General features: G+C 42.7%; 4 protein-coding genes across 4 annotated transcripts; all 4 read right to left on the bottom strand.

Moving 5' to 3' along the window:
* Positions 1–1,955: 1,955 nt before the first annotated feature.
* Positions 1,956–2,864, bottom strand: LOC117061146 (taste receptor type 2 member 10-like). The gene is made up of 2 exons (XM_033173830.1): positions 2,802–2,864; positions 1,956–2,123 (listed from the first exon to the last, which is right to left on the bottom strand). Exons 1-2 carry the CDS (start codon positions 2,862–2,864, stop codon positions 1,956–1,958), a joined length of 231 nt encoding a protein of 76 aa, XP_033029721.1.
* Positions 2,865–4,293: 1,429 nt separating this feature from the next.
* On the bottom strand, positions 4,294–8,844 carry LOC117061145 (taste receptor type 2 member 8-like). Its single transcript, XM_033173829.1, has 3 exons — positions 8,841–8,844; positions 4,752–4,988; positions 4,294–4,637 (listed from the first exon to the last, which is right to left on the bottom strand). Exons 1-3 carry the CDS (start codon positions 8,842–8,844, stop codon positions 4,294–4,296), a joined length of 585 nt encoding a protein of 194 aa, XP_033029720.1.
* Positions 8,845–19,293: 10,449 nt separating this feature from the next.
* LOC117061144 (taste receptor type 2 member 8-like) lies at positions 19,294–20,208 on the bottom strand. The gene has a single exon (XM_033173828.1). The coding sequence runs from the start codon at positions 20,206–20,208 to the stop codon at positions 19,294–19,296; it is 915 nt and encodes a 304-aa protein (XP_033029719.1).
* A 5,319-nt stretch (positions 20,209–25,527) lies between these two features.
* Positions 25,528–26,442, bottom strand: LOC117061143 (taste receptor type 2 member 8-like). Its single transcript, XM_033173826.1, has one exon. It carries the CDS (start codon positions 26,440–26,442, stop codon positions 25,528–25,530), a length of 915 nt encoding a protein of 304 aa, XP_033029717.1.
* Between the last annotated feature and the right edge of the window lie 514 nt (positions 26,443–26,956).

The following is a 26,956-nucleotide window of genomic DNA, read 5'->3' as shown; positions in this document are numbered from 1 at the left end:
AAAAAGAGAGAACAGCAAAGTGACTTTGCAATAGCTATTTTATTTAGACGTATAATGTTAAAAACACATGAAGTATCCAAGCAGTGATTCGTTTCAGAGGTTCTAGTGCTTTCCTGGTTTGATACCTTTGTAATGAAGTCAGTCGGGGCTTGCTGGTATTTTATTATTTAGAAAGATGGAGGCAGAAGACAGGTGAAAGCTTAGCATTAAACGCCCTAACGTGTCTCATAGCTCTTGGCTCCCCAATCAGACTTTCAGAGAGACGGCCAGCACCACGAGCTCCTTTCAGAAAGCAGCTCTCTGTACACTCTCTGTCTCTCTCCCAGCCCCATCCCATTTCAAAGAGTTGGGCTACGTACACATTCATGACTTAAAATGCAGCAAGGTTATTCCCCCCCCCCCACTGCATTTCAAGTTACATTATTCTGTTGTAGCACATACCCCAAAGATGTGGGGACAGGGTGAAGCCCTCCCCCCAATCTTGAGGGCCCAGGCCTCCCCAGAGTGGTGTTGAGCCTCATCGCGCCTCATGGTCTCCTCCTGACACACGTGATGTCACACACACGCCAGAGGCCCCCGATGTCAGGCGGAACTCAGCACCTCTGTCAACTGGGTGCAGGTGTAGCACCATTCTGGGCTCTTGAATGCAGGAACATGAACACAAAGAGGCAAACACCATGCAGGATACAACAGGTTTATTTTGGATTGCATATGCAAAGCAAAAGGTACAGGGAAATAATTCGCCAAACTGCACACCTAGAAACTGGTGTGCACATTCTTTTATACATGCCTATAGGAATTCGAAACTTAGCTCAGTGTTCACGTGTTTTCTGGGAATTCAACCTTCAGCCTCCCGGAGCCCACCCTCCTGTCTGAGAATGTGAAGGGGGTTTCCTGGCAAGCCTCCTACAAGCTGGCAACACAAAAATCATCTTATGTGTGTCTGGCTTATGAGCACAAAGATCCACTATCCTTTGTTCAAGGTTCAGTGCTTAGGTCTATTTATTTGCACCTGTGCTTGCCAATCAGCAAGAAAGTAAGAAAGCATGACTTCGGTTAATTAGCAAGAACTTCTGGGGACCATTGAGGGTATGAACAAAACATACTAACATAATTAAAATACCCTAACAAACTTCAATGGAATATCTAGCCTGATGCTTATAATAGGGTTAGGCTAATGCTGAATATAAAAGCTAACTTTAAATATGAAGCTTAATATATTGGGAAAGACACTCTGGCGAAGAACCTCTCCCCCCTTTCTTGTCTTGCAGACTGGGTGTTCAGGCTATTTTTGACTCATAAGATTTAAGCTGCATTGTTCTCTGTCTCCCTTCAGACAGTGTGCATTGGCCTTATCTCAACCTTGAGACACTTGGCAGATTGCGCTGCGAGAGGCCTCTTTTCCTGCTTATGCCAATTAGGAACTGCTTTTAAAAATCCAGATATACAGAGAAAACTTAAAATCTAAGAAAGCATAATGAAAGAGCTTAAAAATATCTCAGGAAATAAAACTCTTCTCCTTCACAGGGGCCCTGCCAGATGCACTATTTATTCCCCTGGTGCAGACCCAAGCAATGCCTGCCGATGTGGCTAGACCCTTACCTGGAGAGGCTCTGTTTGTCAACCTCCCTGTGACGGGCCATTTTACAGGCAAGGTTACGATCTGGAAATTCCTTTGACAGAATAATTGGTGTTCAGTTTTGACATAACAGTGAATCATTAAGCAAACAGAGTAAATATGGTATCATAAAATGCAGACTTGGAGGGCATACACAGCAGGAAGTTCTCCTCTGCAAACTTCCATCCAATGGCTTGCCAGTCTTGTGCAGGAAAATATCTGGTAGACTGTCCTCAGTGTATATGTGCACACCAACAGAGAGACAGGCAGTATTGTTCTTCCAAATGAGGATGCCATTTCCATAAGGTCCTGGTAGCCTTGATGATGGTGTCTTCATTCAGCATTGTAGTTGATGTAGCATCTTGATTGATTCCTGTTTCAGTTTGGGATTCACGAAGATCAAGATAACGGCATGACCAGAGGAATATGCAGCAATCAAATTAAACACAATTATTGTTACCCAATCATCTTTAGTGTCCACCCAGACCAGGACTACGTCCAAAACCTCCACACAAAAACTGGATACATAGAGAATGGACAAAGAAGCCAGAGCTTTGATGGCATTCAGGTGAACGTCTGTGCTGACATCCCTTGCATTGTTTTGTAAAAGATTTTTGTGTCGCCACAGGGAAGTTATCACTAAGATAGATGAGGATAAAAATACCACAATGGAAAAGAAATCTGGAACAATATAAAGATGGATGAGATACTCACAGAAGTCAGACATTACATTTCCCGAATTACTGTTATTGCTTAGATGCGATTCAAATAATCTACATTTAGATATGACAGTAATGCCTCCTGTGACGATGCTGACAATTGCAGAGAAGACCACTGTCCCCAGAAGCAGCCAAGGAATCAGCCCAGGGAATCTCCGCTTCATTTGGAGGAAGAGAGGGTGGGAGAAGTTGGCAATCTTTACGCAGTACAAAACACTGAGCCAGGTGGCAAACCAAATGTCAGCAGTATTAACAAACAGCCATGAGACATGAAGTGGAATAAATACGTTCCTCTTCTGCAAAGCGTTCTTGAAAAAGAGGAGAAGAATTGCAGTCTGCATCACAATGGCAAGAAATGCAAATCTGAACAAGCTAAGACAACTCAGGATCATGTCGGCTGGGGATAGTTTTCGGCTTCTAAACCAGTCAATGAAGTTAACAATAGCAATAAATCCATTTCCCACCATTCCTGTGAAGGTCACAATAACGAGAAGGACAAAGTTGAACAATTCCAGTAAGGTGGACATCTTTGTAAGTACAAAATAAAAGTGTTTTCCCACGGTATTGGGGAATATTAGCACAGTCTGCTGCTTATGCTGCCTTGTATATGAGCAGTGGAGAGAATACTTCTGCCTTCTTTTCAGACCAGAACAATTTGCAGGGAGAGGAGGAAGCTATTTTCAGTTGTTGATTCTGCTCAGATGCAAATCACACCTGGAAAGATTCTCTTCCTAAATCTATATCATATTTTCTGCTGTCATATTTGCAAATTCGACGGTGGTGCTAAATATCCTCTTTGCATCTGGTTTAATAAGCAATGATAGATGATTCTTTTATGCTTTCTATATTTTGATTAATGTTTGTTCACCAGTATTTAACATCTCAAGATTGTCATTCCCAGCATTGGATTCAGAGGCATCCATAGCACCACACACACGTCTCTCTGTAATAGCCTGCTCCAACCAGCCAGCATGCCAGTTGCCCTTCAGTCCCCACCTGGAGTTGTCCCCACTTCCTAATTCTTCTTCTCAGAAACCCCTGCTCTCAAAACCTCTCTTGTAAGACAACACCCCTTCTTCCTGTGGTGATACCATGCACCAATCTTACCCTGGCAACCTCCCTCTGTGCCTGGCTGAACCTTCTGTCTGTTGATGCCTTCCCTTGAGGGACTAATGCAGGGGTAGGCAGCCTTAGGCCTGGGGGCCGGATCGGGCCCAAACGCCTTCTAAATCCGGCCCACGGATGGCTTGGGAATCAGCGTGGTTTTACATGAGTAGAATGTGTGCTTTTATTTAAAATGCATCTCTGGGTTATGTGGGTCATAGTAATTTGTTCACCCCCACCCCAATATAGTCTGGCCCTCCACATTGTCTGAGGGACAGTGGACCGGCCCACTGCTGACCCCTGGACTAATGGCTGACCATCAGCAGCACTGTTTCTTCAATGTCCCACCATCACCAGGCTGGCCCCATGAGAAAGTTAGCTGGTGATATTTCTTGCTTAGTCCAGGAATCCATAAACACTGACCTTTCACTGAATGTAGAGTTTATGAGGAGGTCCCCCTCCCCCATTTATAACATTATTATAAAACTTCATTTTTTAAAAAAGAATTTCCTTAAAACTACCAACCTAACTTCAAGGACATACCCAGCAGAATGACACAATGGGTCATGGGAGCAATAGGTGAGTGCATCTGGCTGGTGGTTCGAACCCACCAGTGACAGCTGAGGGCAGGATTCCTGCACTGCAATGGGTTGGACTTGATGTCGCTCAGGGTCACTTCCAACTCTACAATTTTAGGATTCTATGTCTCCAATGGCTTGGCAGTCTTGTGCAGCAGAACCTCTGCTAAACTGTGTCCTCAGCATATGTCTGAACCTGCACACCTGCCGGCAGACAATATTGTTCTTGCAAAGGAGGAGGGAAAATTGGTAGCCTTTAAGATAGTGGCTTCATTCAGCATTTAAGTTGATGTAGCATCTTGACTGATTCCTGTTTCAGTTTGGGATTAATTAAGATCAGGATGATGGCATGGCCAGAGGAATATGCAGCAAGCACATTAATAAACAATAATTGCATCCCAATGACTTTCATGCCCATCAAAACGAAGAACGTTGCCAATATTTCCACACAAAAGCTGGAAACGTAGAGAATGGAAAAAGAAGCCAGAGCTTTGATGGCATTCAGGTGAACTTCTGTGCTGACATCCCTTGCACTGTTTTGTAAAAGATTTTTGTGCCTCCACAGGGAAGTTAGTAGTAAAATGGATGAGGAGAAAAATGTAATGAAGGGAAAGAACTCTAGAACAATATATAGAAGGATGGAATACTTACAAAAGCCAGATGTCTTAATTCCTGAGTCAGTGTTATTGCTTAGAAGTGATTCAATTGCCTTGCATTCAGACAAGAGTCTACTGTCCATGGTTGTCTCGATGGTCGCTGTGATTGCAGAGAAGACCACTGTCCCCAGAAGCAGCCAAGGCACCAGCCCAGGGAATCTCCGCTTCATTTGGACGAAGAGAGGCTGGGAGAAGTTAGCGATTTTTACACAGTACAAAATACTGAGCAAAGCGGCAAACCAAAGGTTAGCAGTATTAACAAATGTCCATGAGGCATTGTAAGCAATATTTACGTTCCTCATCTGAAAAGTATCTATGAAAAAGAGGAGAAGAATTGCATTCAGTATCACAACTGCATGAGATGCAAATCTGAACAAGCTAAGACAACTCAGGATCAAGTCAGCTGGGGAAAGTTTTCTGCTTCTGTGCCAGTCAATGAAGTTAATGATAGCAATAAATCCATATCCCATCATTCCTATGAGGGTTTCAATAACCAGAAGAATGAAGCCGAACAATTGAAGTAAGGTAGGCATCTTTCTGACCATGAAATGAAAGTGTTTCCTCCACTGTAAAGTGCAATATCTGCACCGTCTTCTCCCACCACCACAATTTTTTTTAATAGGAGCAGTGTAGAGCACAATACTCCTGCCTTCTCCCTAGAACCGAAAAACTTGTGGAGAGAGGAGGGAGATACTTTCATTTGTTGATTCTGTTCAGATGCAAATTACACCTGGTAGGACTCAAATGCTAAATGTGTAATATCTCTTATGGTAATATATTTGCAAATTCTACAGAGGTGCTATATATCATCTTTGCATCTGGTTTAACATACAAGGATTTTGATTCTTTTACGATTTGTTTATTTTGATTAATATTTTTCCACCAGTATCAACATTTCCAATCCACCCAAAAACATACTTTCCCCTCAAAAGGTTCAGGAAGTTTACTTTACACCGCTAACCCTCTGGATTAAGGAGTTCGGGTCAGTTAGCGGATGGCGGACATTTGGCTGGACTGTAATGCGTATTAGGAAAGTTACTGAAGACCCCACCATTTCCTGTTTTTCAAACTCCACGGTGTCCTTGAAGACGAGAGGATGAGAGACATAACGATGACAGCTTTCCAGCAGATGGTGTTAACAAAGTGTGAAGCTCTTCAGCAGAAGTGTGATGCTCTTCAGCAGATGGTTACAGAAAAGTTTGCCCATATTGGAACTGTTCTTGCAAATAACACGCAAATGACTATGAATTTACTTGATGAAAAGGTTGTAAAACTGTGTAAAATTACTGAAGGAGAGGAGGGCTGCAAGGATGAACAACCAGCAAAACAAGAAGGGCTCTTTAAGAGTGAGAGGCTTGGAGTCCAGAAAGTTGAAAGATTAGAGAGCTCTTTTAGTGAGAGATCAAGAGTTCAAGGAAAACAACAAGGAAAAATGCAACAAGCAACAGAGCACAAAGAGAAAAAACTTTATGGCTATTACAGATCAGTAGCCCACAAAGAAGAAAAGAGATACAACCCGGAGAAGAAGAATTTACAAATAAGAATGCCAAGTCCAGAATTGGGCAAGATAAAAATAACAAAAGAAGATGTAGGAGCTGGAAAGAGAAGACTTTTGGGGGGGGATCTGTGGGGGATGGGAAGGAGAAAGGGAAGGATTAGAATGGTCAGGAAAGGTATGGGGTGATGAAAGACAATTTAAAGGGGGGGGAAGAGCTGACCACGAAATTTCAAGACCAGAGGGAAAAAACGGTGTAAGAGGACTGGAAGAAATTTTAAAAACTATTTGAAATGATGTGAATAGATAGAAAGTTGAAATTGGAATCAGAGGATATTTAAGGCTACAGTAATGAGAAGTTAAGATAGGATATAAGAAGTTAGAATTGTGTAATGTTTATTTTATTAGGAACAAGATTATAGGTATATGATGATTATGATTTGTAAAGATTAAGATTTGATGAAAAGGAAGATTTTACAATGTTATAAAGTTACTAAAGAAGATTAGAAATGAACGCAGAAGAGAGGATGTGAGGAGGTCCCTAAATAATGTTAGGAATAAGATAAGGATAGTTAGATAAGTGTTTGTTAAGATTTTTGTATTTTTTGTAGTTTTTTTGTTGTATTTTGTGTGTGTTTTATTGTTAAAATTTAATGAATTTTCTTTTAAAAAAAGAATGTATTGGACAATTACTTATAAGAATGGTTACTGAATTGAGTACATTCATTTTTTAGAAATAAGTATATACACTAGAAATTAACAGGAAGTCTAAAATATAGTTTATTAAGATATTGGAAAAAGGGAGAAAACCTCCCCCCCCCTTTTTATTTATTTACGGTGGGGGGAGAATTCCTGTTCTTTTTTTCTTTAAGGGATGGTATATAATAAGCTAATGAGCTAGACAATAGGGTATCAAAATGGTCTATTTCGCATGAAAAAACAGTTTCAAACATGACATAATAATAATGCAATAACAAACAAAACAATGGTTGTATGTATGTTTATTTTTTGTTATTACACAATGTTCTTTTCTGTATCTGTAAAAAAAATGAATAAAAATTATATGTTTTTAAAAAGTGTTATTAAAATATGACACCAGAGTGCAAACCACTGACAAAGGGAAACTGCCATTGAACCTTATAGAACGTTCAATTTAATAAAGTTTAGGAGATCAATGTTGATCCAGCCTCTGTCAGCTATAGTTTACAAATTATTGAAAACATTCGCTCCACTGCGGGGATTCTTTGGCTGGAGCCTCCCGCGCACAGGGCAAAGCCAACTGCGCGTGGGATACCAGTTGCTGGGGGGATCTATCGCCAGCGCCTCACGTGCCCCCTTGCACAGAGCACTGGCCAAGCCTGTGGACGGGACAGCCGGTAATTCCGGAGCCCAGCTCACACCGCGCCGTGAAGGAGTTTGTCCGCCAGGCTGAATCTGAAGGATGAATGAGTTGTTCGGATGAATGAGTGCCTCGTAAAAGAATCTGCAAGCACTTGCGACCTCTTAAGTTGTTCCCAAAAGCAAGGAATTTAAAGTAAAGGTGGCCAAAACGGCGGCCAAATGATAAGCTAATAAACGACGAAAATTAAGCTAAAATGAAATAAAGACAGACGACCATGGTTTCTCTTAATGTGGCTTTGGCTGACTCGTGCGGGCGGTTTCTTCTCTCTATACCTTGCCACGCAACCTTCTATCTGAGCTTGTTCATTCCACCTGTACTCTTCTTTTAGTTCTGCAATAGTTCTACCCAAATATACCCAATTATCCCAAACAATCCCAAATAATCCCACCGTAATTCTTCCGCGATACTACCCCAATAATCCCCAATTATCCCACCGAAGATCTTCCGCAATGCTACTCCAAGTCCCCCCAAGTTCTATCTCAGTTCTATCTTTCCACCTATCTATCTCTCTATCTGTCTGCCCAGCACGGGGAGCCGCAGCCTTTTATTGACAAGAACAAACAACGTCATCATCAACACTTTTACCAATCAGAACACTGTTGCTCCCCTTGAAAAGGGCGGGAAGCAGATTAACTGACCACTAAACAGTTTAAACTTGGAGCCAAAAAAGCCCCGGCGGAGTGATCCCAGCGGCAAGTCGCCCACTGGATCCTCCTTTCACTTTCGGTATTAACGTGGAAGTATAATCAAATAGTACATAAATAATAAGAAATAAACATAAATAACCGTAGGTGCAAGCGCACCCACGAAGTGTATTCCCACACTCCACGGTAACACCCAACTATTCTACTTTCTATAAACCAGTATTTTCTTCACTCCTCATGTTATGTATTGAAGTTCAAGCCCAGATGTGATAAGTTCCTTTTCTTTTTCATGCAAAAAGGCCACAAAGCGTTTCCAATCTTGAATCAATATCAATAATGATTTTTATCTAAACATTTTAACTTTGCCATCTCAGCCAAGTCCAGGAATTTCAGCAGCCATTCCTCCATAGTAGGTGTCAGGGACTAGACTGAGGAAGACGAGACTGAGGAGGAATGGTGGAGATGGCCCCCACTCCTTCTGAACTTCCCAGAGAAGAGAAGGCAGTATTGAAACACAGCAGTAGTTTGAGGAAGGTCACAGCTCAGAGACAGGTGAACAGAAGAGTTGGGAGGTGTTGGGAGAAGAGAAGGGGGAGCCAGAGCAACCAGCCAGGGCTGTCTTACCCATAGGTGCTAGGGGTGCTGGGCATTTAGTCGCCTGGCTCTCAGGGGTGCCAGGTCAAGATTCTGAGGCCCGAGAATTGAGTCCGGGGAAGAGCCTGCCCGTTGGTGGGTGTGCCTCAGTGGACTCTTCTGCTGCGGGCGGTTCTGCGGCGCGGGTTTCGGGGCAAGTGAGGCAGCGAGGCACTGAGGCGGCCAGCCAGCTCCACCCTCCTGCGCGCCTGGGCTTGGCATAGGGCCATGGAGAGGCCTGCCCAGCGCACACTGCTTACACCACGAGGCGCCCAGCTTCGCTCTGTCACCGAAGCCGACACCTTGGGGTGGTTTGTTGCGCTGGGCTCCTCTGCTGCTTGTGTTAGTTGCCCACCCCCCAGGTGCCCGACAACTCTGAGGAACCTTTCCTTAAAAAAGGGTCAACAGCCTTGGGGTTCCCCCTCAAAAAAGGTTGACAACTCTGGGCAACCGGGGGCAGGGCCGCCGGCTGGATCTTTGCATCCCGGTGCCGTATATGCCACCAGCAGCATTGTTTCTTCAATGTCCCACCATCACCAGGGTGGCCCCATGAGAAAGTTAGCTGGTGTTATTCCTTGCTTAGTCCGGTAATCCATGAAGACTGACCCTTCACTGAATATAGAGATTATGAGGAGGTCCCACCCCCACCCCCCATTTATAACATTATTTTAAATCTTCATTTTTTTAAAAAAAGAATTTCCTTAAAACTACCAACCTAACTTCAAGGGCATACCGTGCAGAATGACACAATGGGTCAAGGGAGCAATGGGTGAGTGCATCTGGCTATTAACCAGAAGCTTGGTAGTTCGAACCCACACAGAGACAGCTGTGGGCAGGATACCTGCACTGCAACAGGTTGGACTTGATGTCGCTTTGGGTGACTTCCAACACAACAGTTCTATGATTCCAGGATTCTATGTCTGCAAGGGCTTGGCAGTCTTATGCAGCAGAACCTCTGCTAAGCTGTGTCCTCAGCACATGTCTGAACCTGCACACCCACAGGCAGACAATATTGTTTTTGCAAAAGAGGAGGCAAAATCAGGATAGTGGCTTCATTCAGCATTTTAGTTATTGTAGCATCAAGATCATCAGGGGGTTTGGGCTGGTTGTTCATGAGTATGCGGATGATACCCAGCTCTACCTCTCTTTCAAATCAGAACCAGTGAAGGCAGTGAAGGGCCTGTGTAAGTGCCTGGAGGTGTTTGAAGGATGGATGGCGGCTAACAGATTCAGGCTGAATCCTGACAAGAGAGAAGTACTGTTTTGGGGCGATAGGGGGCGGGTGGGAGTGGGGGACTCCCTGGTCCTGAATGGGGTAACTGTGCCCCTGAAGGACCAGGTGCGCAGCCTGGGAGTCATTTTGGACTCACAGCTGTCCATGGAGGCACAGGTTAATTCTGTGTCCAGGGCGGCTGTCTACCAGCTCCATCTGGTATGCAGGCTGAGACCCTACCTGCCCGCAGACTGTCTCACCAGAGTGGTACATGCTCTAGTTATCTCTCACTTGGATTACTGCAATGCACTCTATGTGGGGCTACCTTTGAAGGTGACCTGGAAACTGCAATTAATCCAGAACGCGGCAGCCAGACTGGTGACTGGGAGTGGCCGCTGGGACCACATAACACCGGTCCTGAGGGATCTACATTGGCTCCCAGTACGTTTCCGAGCAAAATTCAAAGTGTTGGTGCTCACTTTTTAAACCCCTAAACAGCCTCGGTCCTGTATACCCAAAGGAGCGTCTCCACCCCCATCCTTCAGCCTGGACACTGAAGCGCCAGCGCCGAGGGTCTTCTGTCGGTTCCCTCACTGCGAGAAGCAAAACTACAGGGAACCAGGCAGAGGGCCTTCTCGGTAGTGGCGCCCGCCCTGTGGAACACCCTCCCATCCGAAGTCAAGGGAATAAACAACTACCTGACATTCAGAAAATACCTGAAGGCAGCCCTGTTTAGGGAAGTTTTTAAACTGTGATATTTTAAATGTATTTTAATATTTGATGGAAGCTGCCCAGAGTGGCTGGGGAGACCCAGCCAGATGGGCGGGGTACAAATAAATAATAATAATAATAATAATAATAATAATAATTATTATTATTATTATTATTATTATTATTCCTGTTTCAGTTTGGGATTAATGAAGATCAGGATAATGGCATGGCCAGAGGAATATGCAGCAGTAACATCAAAAAGCCAAATATTCACCTCAATGCCTTCGATATCCATCCAAATGAAGAATGTTGTCAATATTTCCACAAAAAAGCTAGATACGTAGAGAATGTCATATTTTCAAATTCGGCAGTGGTGCTAAATATCCTCTTTGCATCTGGTTTAATAAGCAATGATAGATGATTCTTTTATGATTTCTATATTTTGATTATTGTTTGTTCACCAGTATTTTTATTTTTAATCCATCTGAAAGCAGAGATGACTGTATGCTCATCTTGCACTGTTTTGCACTGTATCAGGTTGACTACGTGGACCCCATTCTTTAATTATGTTAATGACCAAAATGGGTCAACTTTGTGAGCATGAAATAAAAGTGTTTCATCCTCTGTAATATGTAATATTTGCACCGTCTTCTGCCACCGACACACTTTATTTATATGAGCAGTGCAGAGTACAATACTTACGCCTTCTCCTTAGAACAGAAAAACTTGTAGAGTGGAGGGAGCTATTTTCATTTGTTGATTTCTGTTCCGATGCAAATCACACCTGGAAGCACTCTATTGCTTAATCTATAATATCTGTTCTGACATCATATTTGCAAATTTTACAGAGGTGCTAAATATCACCTTTGCATCTGGTGTAACCAACAGGGATTTGCGATTCTTTCAGGATTTGTTTATTTTGATTAATATCCCCACCCCAGTATTAGTAGTTTCAATCCATCCAGAAACATAGCTGTTTATCAAATGATAAGTTTGTTGCATTTGTGATTGGTTCTAATTAGTTTGATAACTAAAAAATTAACTAGTTGGATAATAAAAATGTTAATTTATGCATGCCAATAGGAGGGGGTGTTTATAATTACACTTCCTAGAACAGTAGGAATTGGAAGAATTAAGCATCAGGAAGTGTAAATCCAACAGAATTCTTTCTCCAAGTTTTCTGCCTTTATAGAGAGATTTTACAGAAGCGTACAGGTGATGCCCCTGCCCTGGGAATTGTAGTACATTCAGGGTGCTAGGTTAGACCAAGGATAGGGAATATCAGTCTCAGGGAAACAACGCAGTTGTCCAAGCCTCTTTGTCAGGCCACCCCTCTCCAGTTCTGATATTCACTATCTGTTCATTCTCTTTATGGTGTTTTTTTTAAAAAATGTATCTTTGGATGGAGAGAAAGTACAAAGGTGGTGGGAGGGGACTCATCTCAGCCCTTCTTCCTTGCCCACTCCCCAATATGCCTCCTCTTTCCATTTTGTTGACTGATCACTCTCTTGCATTTGCACCATGTCTTACTGGCTGAGGACTGAAGTGACTTCCTTGCAAAGCTGGGAGGCTGCCCACCCAGAGACAGATTCAAACTAACCAGGGCCGTCTTAAGGAGATCGGCCGCCGTGGCGCAGTGATCCCTCCGGCGCACTGCCTCTCTGCTGCCTCCCTCTCGCGCTTGCCGCCCCTCGGGAGGGGGGGTGAGCAAGCAGGGGATGAGGGGCATGGCGCTGGAGTGGTGCGGAGCTCTGTGCGCCCTTCCAGTGCTCCTGGGATGGGAGGCGAGGGCAGCCGGCTCGCAGCCGGCCCGGACCGGCATGGGCGGCAGTGGTTGAGCTGCCAGCGCGCAAGCGCCCTGCTGACAGCCCGCCCTTGGGGGCGGGGGCGGGTTGGGGAGGGGGGCGGCCGGTATGCCGGTGGGCTCGGTCCTTCCGGCGCCCCCATGCGTCCAGGGCATCCGGGGGAGGGCACTAGAGGTGCAAGCACCCGGCCACCCGTGGGGACGGGGGGGAGGCTGCTGGCAGGGCTGCGCTACTCCCCCCGCTCACTGCACTTGAAGACGGGGCTGTGCCTCCGGCACGCGAGCGTCTGCCCGCCCACCCACCCGCCCGTGGGATCGGGTTGGGGAGGGGGCACCCGGTATGCTGGTGGGCTCGCAGGGGCGCCCGGCGCCCTGGTGTGCCGCGCCACCAGCCCAAATGGACGAGACGGCCCTGAAACTAACATAACCTTTAAATACTCATTTGGGAAAGTGAAATAAACCAGAATATAATTAAATGTGTTTCAACCAGTGGTCCATCAAACATGTATACGATATATAAGATATGCAAAGAAATATACCCATTCAAAACAAAAATGATTAAAATGCTATTAAATAACAAAAAAAATACTAAAACAGGCATTGGCCTTCCGACTCCCTTTGCTATTCCCTCCATTTTATTTTAAATCTTCATTTAAAAAAACTCCTTAAAACTGATGACATATTGATAGACTGCGACCTTTTATTGTGCATGAACATGGGGTCTAGTATTCACTGTGTGAATACAGTCTGGGTAAATACTGAATACGGTGTGGATACTGTGTGCGTAGAAAGAGAGAAAAGCAAAGTGACTTTGCAATAGCTATTTTATTAAGACATATAATGTTAAAAACACATGAAGTATCCAAGCAGTGATTCGTTTCAGAGGTTCTAGTGCTTTCCTGGTTTGATACCTTTGTAATGAAGTCAGTCGGGGCTTGCTGGTATTTTATTATTTAGAAAGATGGAGGCAGAAGACAGGTGAAAGCTTAGCATTAAATGCCCTAACGTGTCTCATAGCTCTTGGCTCCCCAATCAGACTTTCAGAGAGATGGCCAGCACTATCAGCTCCTTTCAGAAAGCAGCTCTCTGTACACTCTCTGTACAGAGTGTGGAGTAGTGGTAGACTCGTAATCTGGGGAACCGGGTTCGTGTCTCCACTCCTCCACACGCAGCTGCTGGGTGACCTTGGGCTTGTCACACTTCTCTGAAGTCTCTCAGCCCCACTCACCTCACAGAGTGTTTGTTGTGGGGGAGGAAGGGAAAGGAGAATGTTAGCCGCTTTGAGACTCCTTCGGGTAGTGAAAAGTGGGATATCAAATCCAAACTCTTCTTCTTCTTCTTCTTCTTCTTCTTCTTCTTCTTCTTCTTCTTCTTCTTCTTCTTCTTCTTCTTCTCTCCCAGCCCCATCCCATTTCAAAGAGTTGGGCTACGTACACATTCATGACTTAAAATGCAGCAAGGTTATCCCCCCCTGCATTTCAAGCCACATTTTTTCTGTTGCAGCACATACCCCAAAGATGTGGGGACAGGGTGAAGCCCTCCCCCCAATCTTGAGGGCCCAGGCCTCCCCAGAGTGGTGTTGAGCCTCATCGCGCCTCATGGTCTCCTCCTGACACACGTGATGTCACACACACGCCAGAGGCCCCCGATGTCAGGAGGAACTCAGCACCTCTGTCAACTGGGTGCAGGGGCCGTGCCAGATGCACTATTTATTCCCCTGGTGCAGACCCAAGCAATGCCTGCCGATGTGGCTAGACCCTTACCTGGAGAGGCTCTGTTTGTCAACCTCCCTGTGACGGGCCATTTTACAGGCAAGGTTACAATCTGGAAATTCCTTTGACAGAATAACTGGTGTTCAGTTTTGACATAACAGTGAATCATTAAGCAAACAGAGTAAATATGGTATCATAAAATGCAGACTTGGAGGGCATACACAGCAGGAAGTTCTCCTGTGCAAACTTCCATCCAATGGCTTGCCAGTCTTGTGCAGGAAAATATCTGGTAGACTGTCCTCAGTGTATATGTGCACATGTGCACACCAACAGAGAGACAGGCAGTATTGTTCTTCCAAATGAGGATGCCATTTCCATAAGGTCCTGGTAGCCTTGATGATGGTGTCTTCATTCAGCATTGTAGTTGATGTAGCATCTTGATTGATTCCTGTTTCAGTTTAGGATTCACGAAGATCAAGATAACGGCATGACCAGAGGAATATGCAGCAATCAAATTAAACAAAATTATTGTTACCCAATCATCTTTAGTGTCCATCCAGGACAGGACTATGTCCAAAAACTCCACACAAAAACTGGATACATAGAGAATGGAGAAAGAAGCCAGAGCTTTGATGGCATTCAAGTGAACTTCTGTGCTGACATCCCTTGCAGTGCTTTGTAGAAGATTTTTGTGTCTCCACAGAGAAGTTAGCACTAAGATAGATGAGGACAAAAATACCGCAACGGAAAAGAAATCTGGAACAATATAAAGATGTTTGAGATACTTACAGAAGTCAGGCATTACATTTCCCGAATTACTGTTATTGCTTACATGCCATTCAAATAATCTACATTTAGATATGGCAGTACTGCCTGTTGTGACGGTGCTGACAATTGCAGAGAAGACCACTGTCCCCAGAAGCAGCCAAGGAATCAGGCCAGGGAATCTCCGCTTCATTTGGACGAAGAGAGGGTGGGAGAAGTTTGTGATTTTTACGCAGTACAAAACACTGAGCCAAGTGGCAAACCAAAGGTCAGCAGTATTAACAAACAGCCATGAGGCATCAAATGCAATAAATACGTTCCTCTTCTGCAAAGCGTCCTTGAAAAACAGGAGAAGAATTGCAGTCTGTATCACAATGGCAAGAAATGCAAATCTGAACAAGCTAAGACAACTCAGGATCATGTCGGCTGGGGATAGTTTTCGGCTTCTAAACCAGTCAATGAAGTTAACAATAGCAATAAATCCATTTCCCACCATTCCTGTGAAGGTCACAATAACGAGAAGGACAAAGTTGAACAATTCAAGTAAGGTGGACATCTTTGTAAGTACAAAATAAGAGTGTTTTCCCCCGCTGTAATGTGTTGTATTTGCACCGTCTGTTACTGATGCTGCCCTTTATTTATTTGAGCAATGTAGAAACCTTCTGTGTAGATCAGGAAGCTGTGGAGAGTGGAGGGAGCTATTTCCATTTGTTGGTTCTGTTCAGATGCAAATCACACCTGGAAGCATTCTTAGTAATTCAATATCATCTCTTCTGACATTTGAAAAATCCACAGTGGTGCTAAATATCATATTGGCATCTGGCTTAACAAAGAATGATATCATTCTTTGTTAAGCCAGATGCCAATATGATATTTCGCATCCGAAGAAAACCAGGGTGTTCAAGTTGAATATCCACCACACACAAAGGCTGGATTCCCCACTTTCAGCCCACTCTTTCCATTCTCATTTCAATGTTGCTTGCTCTCTTTGAGGCATATATTCCACAAGTGTATTGACCATTTAAGGAAAGGGTCACAGACACTAAGAAACACCAACAATTTTACAGCTCTGATTATTCATGCACCAGCCACCTCAAAATGTGTAAATAATTTAGAGAAAGTTAATACGGCTCTCTGATAGCAAAAAATGGAACTGAAGTGGAACATTAACTGCTGGAGTGATTGCTGTTCAGTTTCCACATACATCATTAGGCAAACATAGTAAACACCAGTGCTTTTTCTGGGGGGCACTCTAGGGCTAACAAAGGGGGTGCTGGGGGTCCAGACACCCACAACGTATTTTTGGTTGGTGCTCAGCACCCACACCATGGGGCCTTTGATGCAACTTCTGATGCTCTGTACGCCTTGAAGGTCAAATTAGTGGCCTCATAGGGCCTTGGAATCCATATCTGAGGCCACGTGGGGCCTTGGAGATATTGTCCGAGTCTTCACGAAGCCTCCAATGCGACTTCCGGGAGAAACTGGATGTTGTGTCCAAAATTTGCGCCCAAGGCCTTGCAGGACCTCGGAGATTGTGTGGCTTCCGGTTTCCCCCAGAAGAAACCTTGGACACAACTTCCAGGGGTCTCCAGTGCCGCTGTGGTGCACACGATGTAATGTGACACCGTGGCATTACGCTGTAACGTGAAACCATGATGTCACGTTGCATCACATGTGCCACTGGGCACACATAATTTGGGGACTAAGAGGATGCCCCTGCTCAAGGGTACGCAGTACAAGAACCTAGTATGTAAACAAATGCAGAATGACACAGTGGGTCCATGGGTGCAATGGGCGAGTGCATCTGGCTGTTAACCAGGAGGATGGTGGTTTGAACCCACCCAGAGACAGCTGTGGGCAGGATTCCTGCACTGCAATGGGTTGGACTTGATGTCGCTCAGGGTCACTTCCAACTCTACAATTGTAGGATTCTATGTCTGCAATGGCTTGGCAGTCTTGTGCAGCAGAACCTCTGCTAAACTGGGTAGATCTGGGTAGATCTACATTTGTAGTTTCTAATGTTAAAATAAGGAGTTGGACAACAAAATTAAGGATGCATAGCTTTGTTAGAATGTATTGGACAATTACTTATAAGAATGGTTACTGAATTGAGTACATTCATTTTTTAGAAATAAGTATATACACTAGGAATTAACAGGAAGTCTAAAATGTAGTTTATTAATATTATGGTGGGGGGAGAATTCCTGTTCTTTTTTTCTTTAAGGGGTGGTATATAATAAGCTAATGAACTAGACCATAGGGCATCAAAATGGTTTATTTCACATGAAAAAACAGTTTCAAACATGATATAATAATAATGCAATAACAAACAAAACAATGGTTGCATGTATGTTTATTTTCAGTTATTACACTATGTTCTTTTCTGTATCTGTAAAAAAATATAAATAAAAATTATATGTTTTAAAAAAGTGTTATTAAAATGTGACATCAGAGTGCAAGCCACTGACAAAGGGCTTTTCCAGAACTAGCATCAAATCACCCGCAAAGGCTTGTAATTTATGTTTCTTTTTTAAAAATTTCCCATTTAATAAACTTATCTGTAAAATTCATTTCTTGCAAATCTCTAATCCAAAACATCCAGTTCACATTGTCAAAGGCTTTTTCTGCATCCGAAAAGATTAACACACTTTGCTTCTCACTGTGGCAATCCAGGTACTCCAACATATTTAACACATTTCTAATATTATCTCTTAACTCTCTTTTAGGCAGAAATCCACATTGCTCATGATGAATAAAATCCTGTAAAATCTTCTTTAGTCTTTCTGATTTAGTACGTTTACCGTGTTTGTGAGGGAAGTTGTTCTAATTATTTGGATAATTACAAGATGCCGCAGATGCTGCCCTTTATTTATATGACCAGTGTACAGCACAATACTTCTACCTTCTGCCCAGAACAGAAAAACTTATCAAGAGAGGAGCAAGCTATTTTCAATTGTTTATTGTGTTCAGATGCAAATCACACCTGGAAAGATTGTATTATTAAATTGATATCATAAGTTATACAAAGATATATAAGATATACAAGATATACACATATATAAAAATATACAAGGAATACACCCATTCAAAACCATCTAAATAATTAAAAAAATAGGAAAGTGACTAAAATATTATTAAACAACTAAAATGTTAAAGCAGGCATTGGTTCTCCACCTCGTTTTGCTATTTATTCCCTTTATTTCATTGTTATTTGCCACCCCAATCTTTGCTGAGCTGTAGCAAGAGATTTCAGGGGTGTTGGCACTTAACCAGAGTTTGTGTTTTCTTGGGGGTGGGGGAACAACACAGGGGAGTCAGCAGTGTCTTAGAAATATTGTTTATTCACACATGTTTACACCTGAAGTCTTCAATGGAGGTGGAGTTCATAGCAATAACATCTCAAGACGGCCTTGTCCTTTCCAACACTGGATTCAGAGGCATCAAAAGCAGCACATCACATGTCTCCCTGTAACAGCCTCCTCCAGCCAGCCAACATGGCAGCTGCCTTTTAGTCTCTACCTAGAGTTCTCCCCACCTCCTGATTCTTCTTCCCAGAAATTCCTGCTCTCCAAAACTCTCTTGTAACCCGGCACCCCCTCTTCCTGTGGTTACCCTGGCAACCTCCTTCTGTGCCTGGCAGAGCCTTCTGTCTGGTTGACACCTTTCCTTGAGGGGCTAATGGCTGACCATAAGCAGCATTGTTTCTTCAATGTCCCACCATCACAAGGGTGGCCCCATGAGAAAGTTAACTGGTGTTATTCCTTGCTTAGTCCAGTAATCCATGAAGACAGACCCTTCACTGAATATAGAGATTATGAGCCCCCCCCCATTTATAACATTATTTTAAATCTTCATTTTTTAATAAAGAATTTCCTTAAAACTACCAACCTAACTTCAAGGGCATACCGTGCAAAATGACACAATGGGTCAAGAGAGCAATGGGTGAGTGCATCTGGCTATTAACCAGAAGCTTGGTAGTTCGAACCCACACAGAGACAGCTGTGGGCAGGATACCTGCACTGCAACAGGTTGGACTTGATGTCGCTTTGGGTGACTTCAAACACAACAGTTCTATGATTCCAGGATTCTATGTCTTCAAGGGCTTGGCAGTCTTGTGCAGCAGAACCTCTGCTAAGCTGTGTCCTCAGCACATGTCTGAACCTGCACATCCACAGGCAGACAATATTGTTCTTGCAAAAGAGGAGGCAAAATTGGTAACCTTTAGGATAGTAGCTTCATTCAGCATTTTAGTTGATGTAGCATCTTGACTGATTCCTGTTTCAGTTTGGGATTAATGAAGATCAGGATAATGGCATGGCCAGAGGAATATGCAGCAACCAAATTAATAAACAAAACTTCTATCCCAATGACATTCATGCCCATCCGAGTGAAGAATATTGCCAATATTTGCACAAAAAAGCTAGATATGTAGAGAATGGAGAAAGAAGCCAGAGCTTTGATGGCATTCAGGTGAACTTCTGTGCTGACATCCCTTGCACTGTTTTGTAAAAGATTTTTGTGCCTCCACAGAGAAGTTAGCAATAAAATGGATGAGGAGGAAAACATAATGAAGGGAAAAAGCTCTGGAACAACATATAGAAGGATGGAATACTTACAAAAGTCAGATGTCTTAATTCCTGAGTCAGTGTTATTGCTTAGAAGTGATTCAATTGTATTGCATTCAGACATGAGTCTACTTCTCATTATTGCCTTGATGGTCGCGGTGATTGCAGAGAAGACGACTGTCCCCAGAAGCAGCCAAGGCACCAGCCCAGGGAATCTCCGCTTCATTTTGAGGAAGAGAGGCTGGGAGAGGTTGGCAATCTTTACACAGTACAAAATACTGAGCAAAGCAGCAAACCAAAGGTTAGCAGTATCAATAAATAGCCACAAGACACTGTAAGCAATATTTACGTTCCTCCTCTGATAAGTATCCATGAAAAAGAGGAGAAGAATTGCAGTCTGTATCCCAATTGCATGAAATGCAAATCTGGACAAGCCAAGACAACTCAGGATCATGTCGGCTGGGGATAGTTTTCTGCTGCTAAACCAGTCAATGAAGTTAATGATAGCAATAAAACCATTTCCCACCATTCCTACAAGAGTTTCAAAAACCAGAAGAATGAAGCCGAACAATTCAAAGAAGGTGGACATCTTTCTGACCCCGAAATAAAAGTGTTTTCTGACGGTAATGGGGAATATTAGCACAGTCTGCTGCTTATGCTGCCTTTTATATGAGCAGAGGAGAGCTGAATACCTCTGCCTTCTTTCGAGACCAGAACAATTTGCAGGGAGAGGAGCAAGCTATTTTCAGTTGTTGATTTTGCTCAGATGCAAATCACACCTGGAAAGATTCTCTTCCTAAATCTATATCATATTTTCTGCTGTCATATTTGCAAATTCGACAGTGGTGGTAAATATCCTCTTTGCATCTGGCTTAACAAACAATGATAGATGATTCTTTTATGATTTCTATATTTTGATTAATGTTCTTCACCAGTTGTCAGGTTTAGCGCTTCTCCCACACAAGACACAGAACGCTGGCAGCTTAAGTAGCTGAGGTTTATTTCTCAATAACAGGCTTGCATCCTTTGCCGTCGGAGTCAGTTGACACAACTGGCTTCTGACCCCTCTCAAAGACAGAGATATGCCACGTCCTCTCCTGCCTCCTTCTGGCCTGCCTCTGCTCTAATCGCTTGCGCCGCCTCCTACTTCTTGGAGTCTCAGGTGCAGCCAATTCCTCCTCCTCTGGAGATTCCTCTCTGCTGGGCATGTCCCTGACACCAGTATTTTTATTTTTAATCAATCTGAAAACAGAGGTGTTTATCAAATGATTTAATAGAATTCATTGTGTTTGTGAGGGACGTTGTTCCAATTGGTAAGAGAGATGAAGCAGGGTGTTTAATTATGCAGGCCAAGAGGTGAAATATTTAGAGTTACATTTCCTTTAAAAAGTGGAAACCAGAGGAATTAAAAACAAGGAAGTTGTGCAATGGTATGTGCCAATATGGGCTGACCTGCTGTGGTTTATTTCTGTAGATCATGATGTCAATAAAGTGAGATGGTGATAAGAGCAACATTTGGTGGAAAACTCGGAATGAGGCTGACCTAACATCTGATAGATCCACTTTGAAGATCTATTCTGTGGCAGTGCAGGCAAGAAAAATCTTTCTTCTCTGCCTCCATTGCGTCAGGAACGAGGAGTCATCCCTGAAGGACACTGGACCCACCCACCACTGATTTATAAGAAACATAGAGTTGGAAGAGACCACAAGGGCTATCCAGTCCAACCCCCTGCCAAGCAGGAAACACCATCAAAGCATTCCTGACAGACGGCTCGAATTGACACCAGACTTTGGGGTGGGGTGGAGCGGTTAAAGGAGAAAAATAAAATTGTTTAATGTGAATGATTTTTGGACAAGGGGAAGATGAGGTTTTAGTTATTTTGTTTATTTGTTAAGCAGGGAATCTGAGTATAGCTTTGTTTAGTATTAGAGTTTTTTATATAAATGATATTATATGAAATGTTAATGTATTATATTATTTTCCCCACTTTTCTGCCTATGGTACAGTGGATGCCCGGGTTGCAAATTTGATCCATGCGGGAGGCACGTTCGCAACCCGCAGCGCTGCATCTGCGCATGTGTGGGTTGCGATTTGTCTCTTCTGCGCATGCGCAAGCACCAAAACCTGGAAGTATCCCGTTCCGGTACTTACTGGTTCGGCGCCGTGCACAACCCAAAAACACACAACCCTAAGCGTCTGTAACCTGAGGTATGGCTGTAATATATGGGGTTTTTTTGGTATATATTTTGATGTAAGTCACTTGGAGACCTTTGGATGAGAAGTGACTAATGTCTAATAAATGAATGAAATGAATTAATGTTTCGCGTGGTCAGGGGCATTTTAAACTCTGGCCCACGTGAGGAGAATTTAGACTAAACGATGGCCCATGGTGAACAATTTGCTTAGCGCTTCACTGACAGAATCACTCAGATCTGTTCTGACTAGGACCCTATTGCTGAAATTATGTTTAATGTTACATTAAATGCTATATTTGAGTTGAATTTTATTCAAGAATTTAGGCAGTATTTGCCCAAATGGCTGGTGTTTGTCCACTCAAGACTGTGGCAGGCTACCTTGTTTTATGTCTGGATCACGAGTTAAATCACAAGGCAGTGGTGAGAGAAGTTGTATGCCTTAGCTAGCGTATATATATACAGATGAAGCTGCTTGCATCACACAGACACACATAGACCACGTGTGGTGGTTGGTCATTGAGTGTTGGCTGGTATGCGGCAAGAGGAAGAGGGAGAAACAATATTTTGATTTTATTTTTAGTTGGAAAGCCACTTTTTAGTAAAGGAGGTTTAAAGGCTCACACTGGGACCAGAGTGAGGCAGTTTGTGAGACAGAAACCAATCTCTCTTTTGTAATGTAAACATTTAAAACTAAGTCCTACAAGTAAAGCCTTATTATTACTTGTGTTAAATAAGTTTTATTTCTGTGCAAGAGTCAGATCAAAGATCTTCTTCTGGCACTATAACTAACAGCAATAGTTGATACAGATCCCCTGAATGTACCTTGGGCATCTGCTTGTCCAGTGCTAATGGATACTTTCCAATGTGACAAGATCACTGGAATTGTGAGATCTTCTAAAGGTGTGCTAGATCCTTGCCCTTTGTGACTCATCAAAAGGGCCAGCAGGGGACTGGCTGAGCGGCTGAAAGGAGTGGCCAGTGCTTCCTCCCCCTCCACCCCAATAGAATAAAATAAAATATACAAATATTAATATCAAATATCTTTTATGGTGCAAAAGATAAAAGAAACTAAGTTAAATACAAATACAAAGGAAGAAAAAGAAGAAAGAGGGGGGAGGGAGGGCTTCAGAAGAATAGAATCATAGAAAGGACTGTGGGTAGTTGTACATTTGTAGTTTATAATGTAAAAATAAGGAGTTGGACAACAAAATTAAGGATACATAGTTTTGTTAGAATGTATTGGACAATTACTTATTAGAATGGTTACTGAATTGAGTACATTCATTTTTTAGAAATAACTATATACACTAGGAATTAACAGGAAGTCTAAAATGTAGTTTATTAAGATATTGGAAAAAGAGAGAAAACCTCCCCCCCCCTTTTTATTTATTTACGGTGGGGGGAGAATCCCTGTTCTTTTTTTCTTTAAGGGATGGTGTATAATAAGCTAATGAACTAGACAATAGGGCATCAGAATGGTTTATTTCGCATGAAAAAACAGTTTCAAACATGATATAATAATAATGCAATAACAAACAAAACAATGGTTGTATGTATGTTTATTTTCAGTTATTACACTATGTTCTTTTCTGTATCTGTAAAAAAATGAATAAAAATTATATGTTTTAAAAAAGTGTTATTAAAATGTGACATCAGAGTGCAAGCCACTGACAAAGGGCTTTTCCAGAACTAGCATCAACTCACCCGCAAAGGCTTGTAATTTATGTTGCTTTTTAAAAAAATTCCCATTTAATAAAGTTATCTCTAAAATTCATTTCTTGCAAATCTCTAATCCAAAACATCCAGTTCACATTGTCAAAGGCTTTTTCTGCATCCAAAAAGATTAACACAGTTTGCTTCTCATTGTGGCAATCCAGGTACTCCAACATATTTAACACATTTCTAATATTATCTTTGAACTGTCTTTTAGGCAGAAATCCACATTTTTCATAATGAATAAAGTCCTGTAAAATCTTCTTTAGTCTTTCTGATTTAGTAAGTTTACTGTGTTTGTGAGAGAAGTTGTTCTAATTATTTGAATAATTACAAGATGCCGCTGATGCTGTCCTTTATTTATATGACCAGTGTACAGCACAATACTTCTGCCCAGAACAGAAAAACTTGTCAAGAGAGGAGCAAACTATTTTCAATTGTTTATTGCGTTCAGATGCAAATCACACCTGGAAAGATTGTATTATTAAATTGATATCATAAAATATACAAAGATATATAAGATATACAAGATGTACACATATACAAAAGATATACAAGGAATACACCCATTGAAAACCATCCAGATAATTTTAAAAAACAAAAGTCATTAAAATATTATTAAACAACTAAAATGTTAAAGCAGGCATTGGTCCTCCACCTCGTTTTGCTATTCCTTTTATTTCATTGTTATTGGCCACCCCAATCTTTGCTGAGCGGCAGCAAGAGATTTCAGGGGTCTTGGCACTTAACCAGAGTTTCTGTTTTCTTGGGGACGGGCACAGGGGAGTCAGCAGTGTCTTAGAAATATGGTTTATTCACACATGTTTACACCTGAAGTCTTCAATGGAGGTGGAGTTTATAGCATTAACATCTCAAAACGGACTTGTCGTTTACAGCATCGGATTCAGAGGCATCCAAAGCAGCACATCACATGTCTCCCTGTAACAGCCTGCTCCAGCCAGCCAACATGGCAGCTGCCCTTTAGTCTCCACCTAGAGTTCTCCCTACTTCCTGATTCTTCTTCCCAGAAACCCCTGCTCTCAAAACCTCTCTTGTAAGACAATGCCCCTTCTTCCTGTGATGATATTATGCACCGATCAAACCCTAGCAACCTCCCTCTGTGCCTGGCTGAACCTTCTGTCTGGTAGTTGCCTTCCATTGAGGGACTAATGCAGGGGTAGGCAACCTAAGGCCCGGGGGCCGGATCTGGCGCAACCGCCTTCTGAATCTTGCCCACAGAGGGTCCGGGAATCAGCATGTTTTTACATGAATAGAATGTGTGCTTTTATTTAAAATGCATCTCCGAGTTATTTGTGCGGCATAGGAATTTGTTCAACCTCCCCCCCCCCAATATAGTCCGGCCCCCCACATTTTCTGAGGGACAGTGGTGGACCGGCACCCTGCTGGAAAAGGTTATTGACCCCTGGACTAATGGCTGACCATCAGCAGCAATGTTTCTTCAATGTCCCACCATCACCAGACTGGCCCCATGAAAAAGTTAGCTTGTGATATTCCTTGCTTAGTCCAGAAATCCATGTATCCTTCACTGAATGTAGAGATTATGAAGAGTGTCCCCCCCTCCATTTTTTAAATAACATTATTATGAATCTTCATCTTTTAAAAGAAGCATTTCCCTAAAACTACCAACCTAACTTCAAGGGCATACCCAGCACAATGACACAATGGGTCAAGGGAGCAATGGGTGAGTGCATCTGGCTGTTAACCAGAAGGCTGGTGGTTCGAACCCACCCAGAGACAGCTGTGGGCAGGATACCTGCACTGCAACAGGTTGGACTTGATGTCGCTTAGGGTTACTTCCAACTCTACAATGTTGGGATTCTAGGATTCTATGTCTGCAAGGGCTTGGCAGTCTTCTGTAGCAGAACCTCTGCTGAACTGTGTCCTCAGTACATGTGTGAACCTGTACACCCGCAGGGAGACAATATTGTTCTTGCAAAAGAGGAGGCAAAATTGGTAGCCTTTAAGATAGTGGCTTCATTCAGCATTTTAGTTGATGAAGCATCTTGACTGATTCCTGTTTCAGTTTGGGATTAATCAAGATCAGGATAATGGCATGGCCAGAGGAATATGCAGCAACCAAATTAATAAACAAAAATTGCATCCCAATGACATTAATGCCCATCCAAGTGAAGAACGCTGCCAATATTTCCACAAAAAAGCTGGATACGTAGAGAACGGAGAAAGAAGTCAGAGCTTTGATGGCATTCAGGTGAACTTCTGTGCTGACATCCCTTGCACTGTTTTGTAACAGATTTTTGTGCCTCCACAGGGAAGTTAGCAATAAAATGGATGAGAAGAAAAATATAATGAAGGGAAAGAACTCTGGAACAACATATAGAAGGATGGAATACTTACAAAAGTCAGATGTCTTAATTCCTGAGTCAGTGTTATTGCTTAGAAGTGATTCAATTGCCTTGCATTCAGACATGAGTCTACTGCCCATTATTGTCTCGATGGTTGCGGTGATTGCAGAGAAGAACACTGTCCCCAGAAGCAGCCAAGGCACCAGCCCAGGGAATCTCCGCTTCATTTGGAGGAAGAGAGGCTGGGAGAAGTTGGCAATCTTTACACAGTACAAAATACTGAGCAAAGCGGCAAACCAAAGGTTAGCAGTATTAACAAATGTCCATGAGGCACTGTAAGCAATATACACGTTCCTCGTCTGAAAAGTGTCTATGAAAAAGTGGAGAAGAATTGCAGCCTGTATCCCAATTGCATGAAATGCAAATCTGAACAAGCTAAGGCAACTCAGGATCATGTCGGCTGGGGATAGTTTTCTGCTGCTAAACCAGTCAATGAAGTTAATGATAGCAATAAATCCATTTCCCACCATTCCTACGAGGGTTTCAATAACCAGAAGAATGAAGCCGAACAATTCAACGAAGGTGGACATCTTTCTGAGCCCAAAATAAAAGTGTTTTCCTCACGGTAATGGGGAATATTAGCACAGTCTGCTGCTTATGCTGCCTTGTATATGAGCAGAGGAGAGCTGAATACCTCTGCCTTCTTTCGAGACCAGAACAATTTGCAGGGAGAGGAGCAAGCTATTTTCAGTTGTTGATTTTGCTCAGATGCAAATCACACCTGGAAACATTCTCTTCCTAAATCTATATCATATTTTCTGCTGTCATGTTTGCAAATTCGGCAGTGGTGCTAAATATCATCTTTGCATCTGGCTTAACAAACAATAGATGATTCTTTTATGATTTCTATATTTTGATTATTGTTTGTTCACCAGTATTTTTATTTTTAATCCACCTGAAAGCAGAGATAATTATCAAATGAATTAATAAAATTCATTGTGAGATCTACTACACTTGTTCTAGATTGTGACTCATCGAAAGGGCCCACAGGTGACTGGCTGAGTGGCTGAAGGAAGTGGTCAGTGCTTCCTCCCCCTTCACCCC

This window comes from Lacerta agilis, chromosome 16, assembly GCF_009819535.1.
Source record: "Lacerta agilis isolate rLacAgi1 chromosome 16, rLacAgi1.pri, whole genome shotgun sequence".
In the NCBI taxonomy this organism is placed as follows: Eukaryota; Metazoa; Chordata; class Lepidosauria; order Squamata; family Lacertidae; genus Lacerta; species Lacerta agilis.
The sequence above is the reverse complement of the archived record's forward strand: the minus strand, read 5'-3'. Positions and strand labels throughout refer to the sequence as shown.

Coding starts and splice junctions, on each gene's coding strand:
- LOC117061146 (XM_033173830.1), bottom strand. CDS start 2,864: ATGTCCACCTTACTGGAATTGTTCAACTTTGTCCTTCTCGTTATTGTG. Junction 2,124..2,801: donor TTGTGACCTTCACAGGAATG/GTGGGAAATGGA, acceptor TTTTGTGTGGAG/GTTTTGGACGTAGTCCTGGT.
- LOC117061143 (XM_033173826.1), bottom strand. CDS start 26,442: ATGTCCACCTTCGTTGAATTGTTCGGCTTCATTCTTCTGGTTATTGAA.
- LOC117061145 (XM_033173829.1), bottom strand. Junction 4,638..4,751: donor CATCGAGACAACCATGGACA/GTAGACTCTTGT, acceptor ATATTGTTCTAG/AGTTCTTTCCCTTCATTACA.
- LOC117061144 (XM_033173828.1), bottom strand. CDS start 20,208: ATGTCCACCTTCTTTGAATTGTTCGGCTTCATTCTTCTGGTTTTTGAA.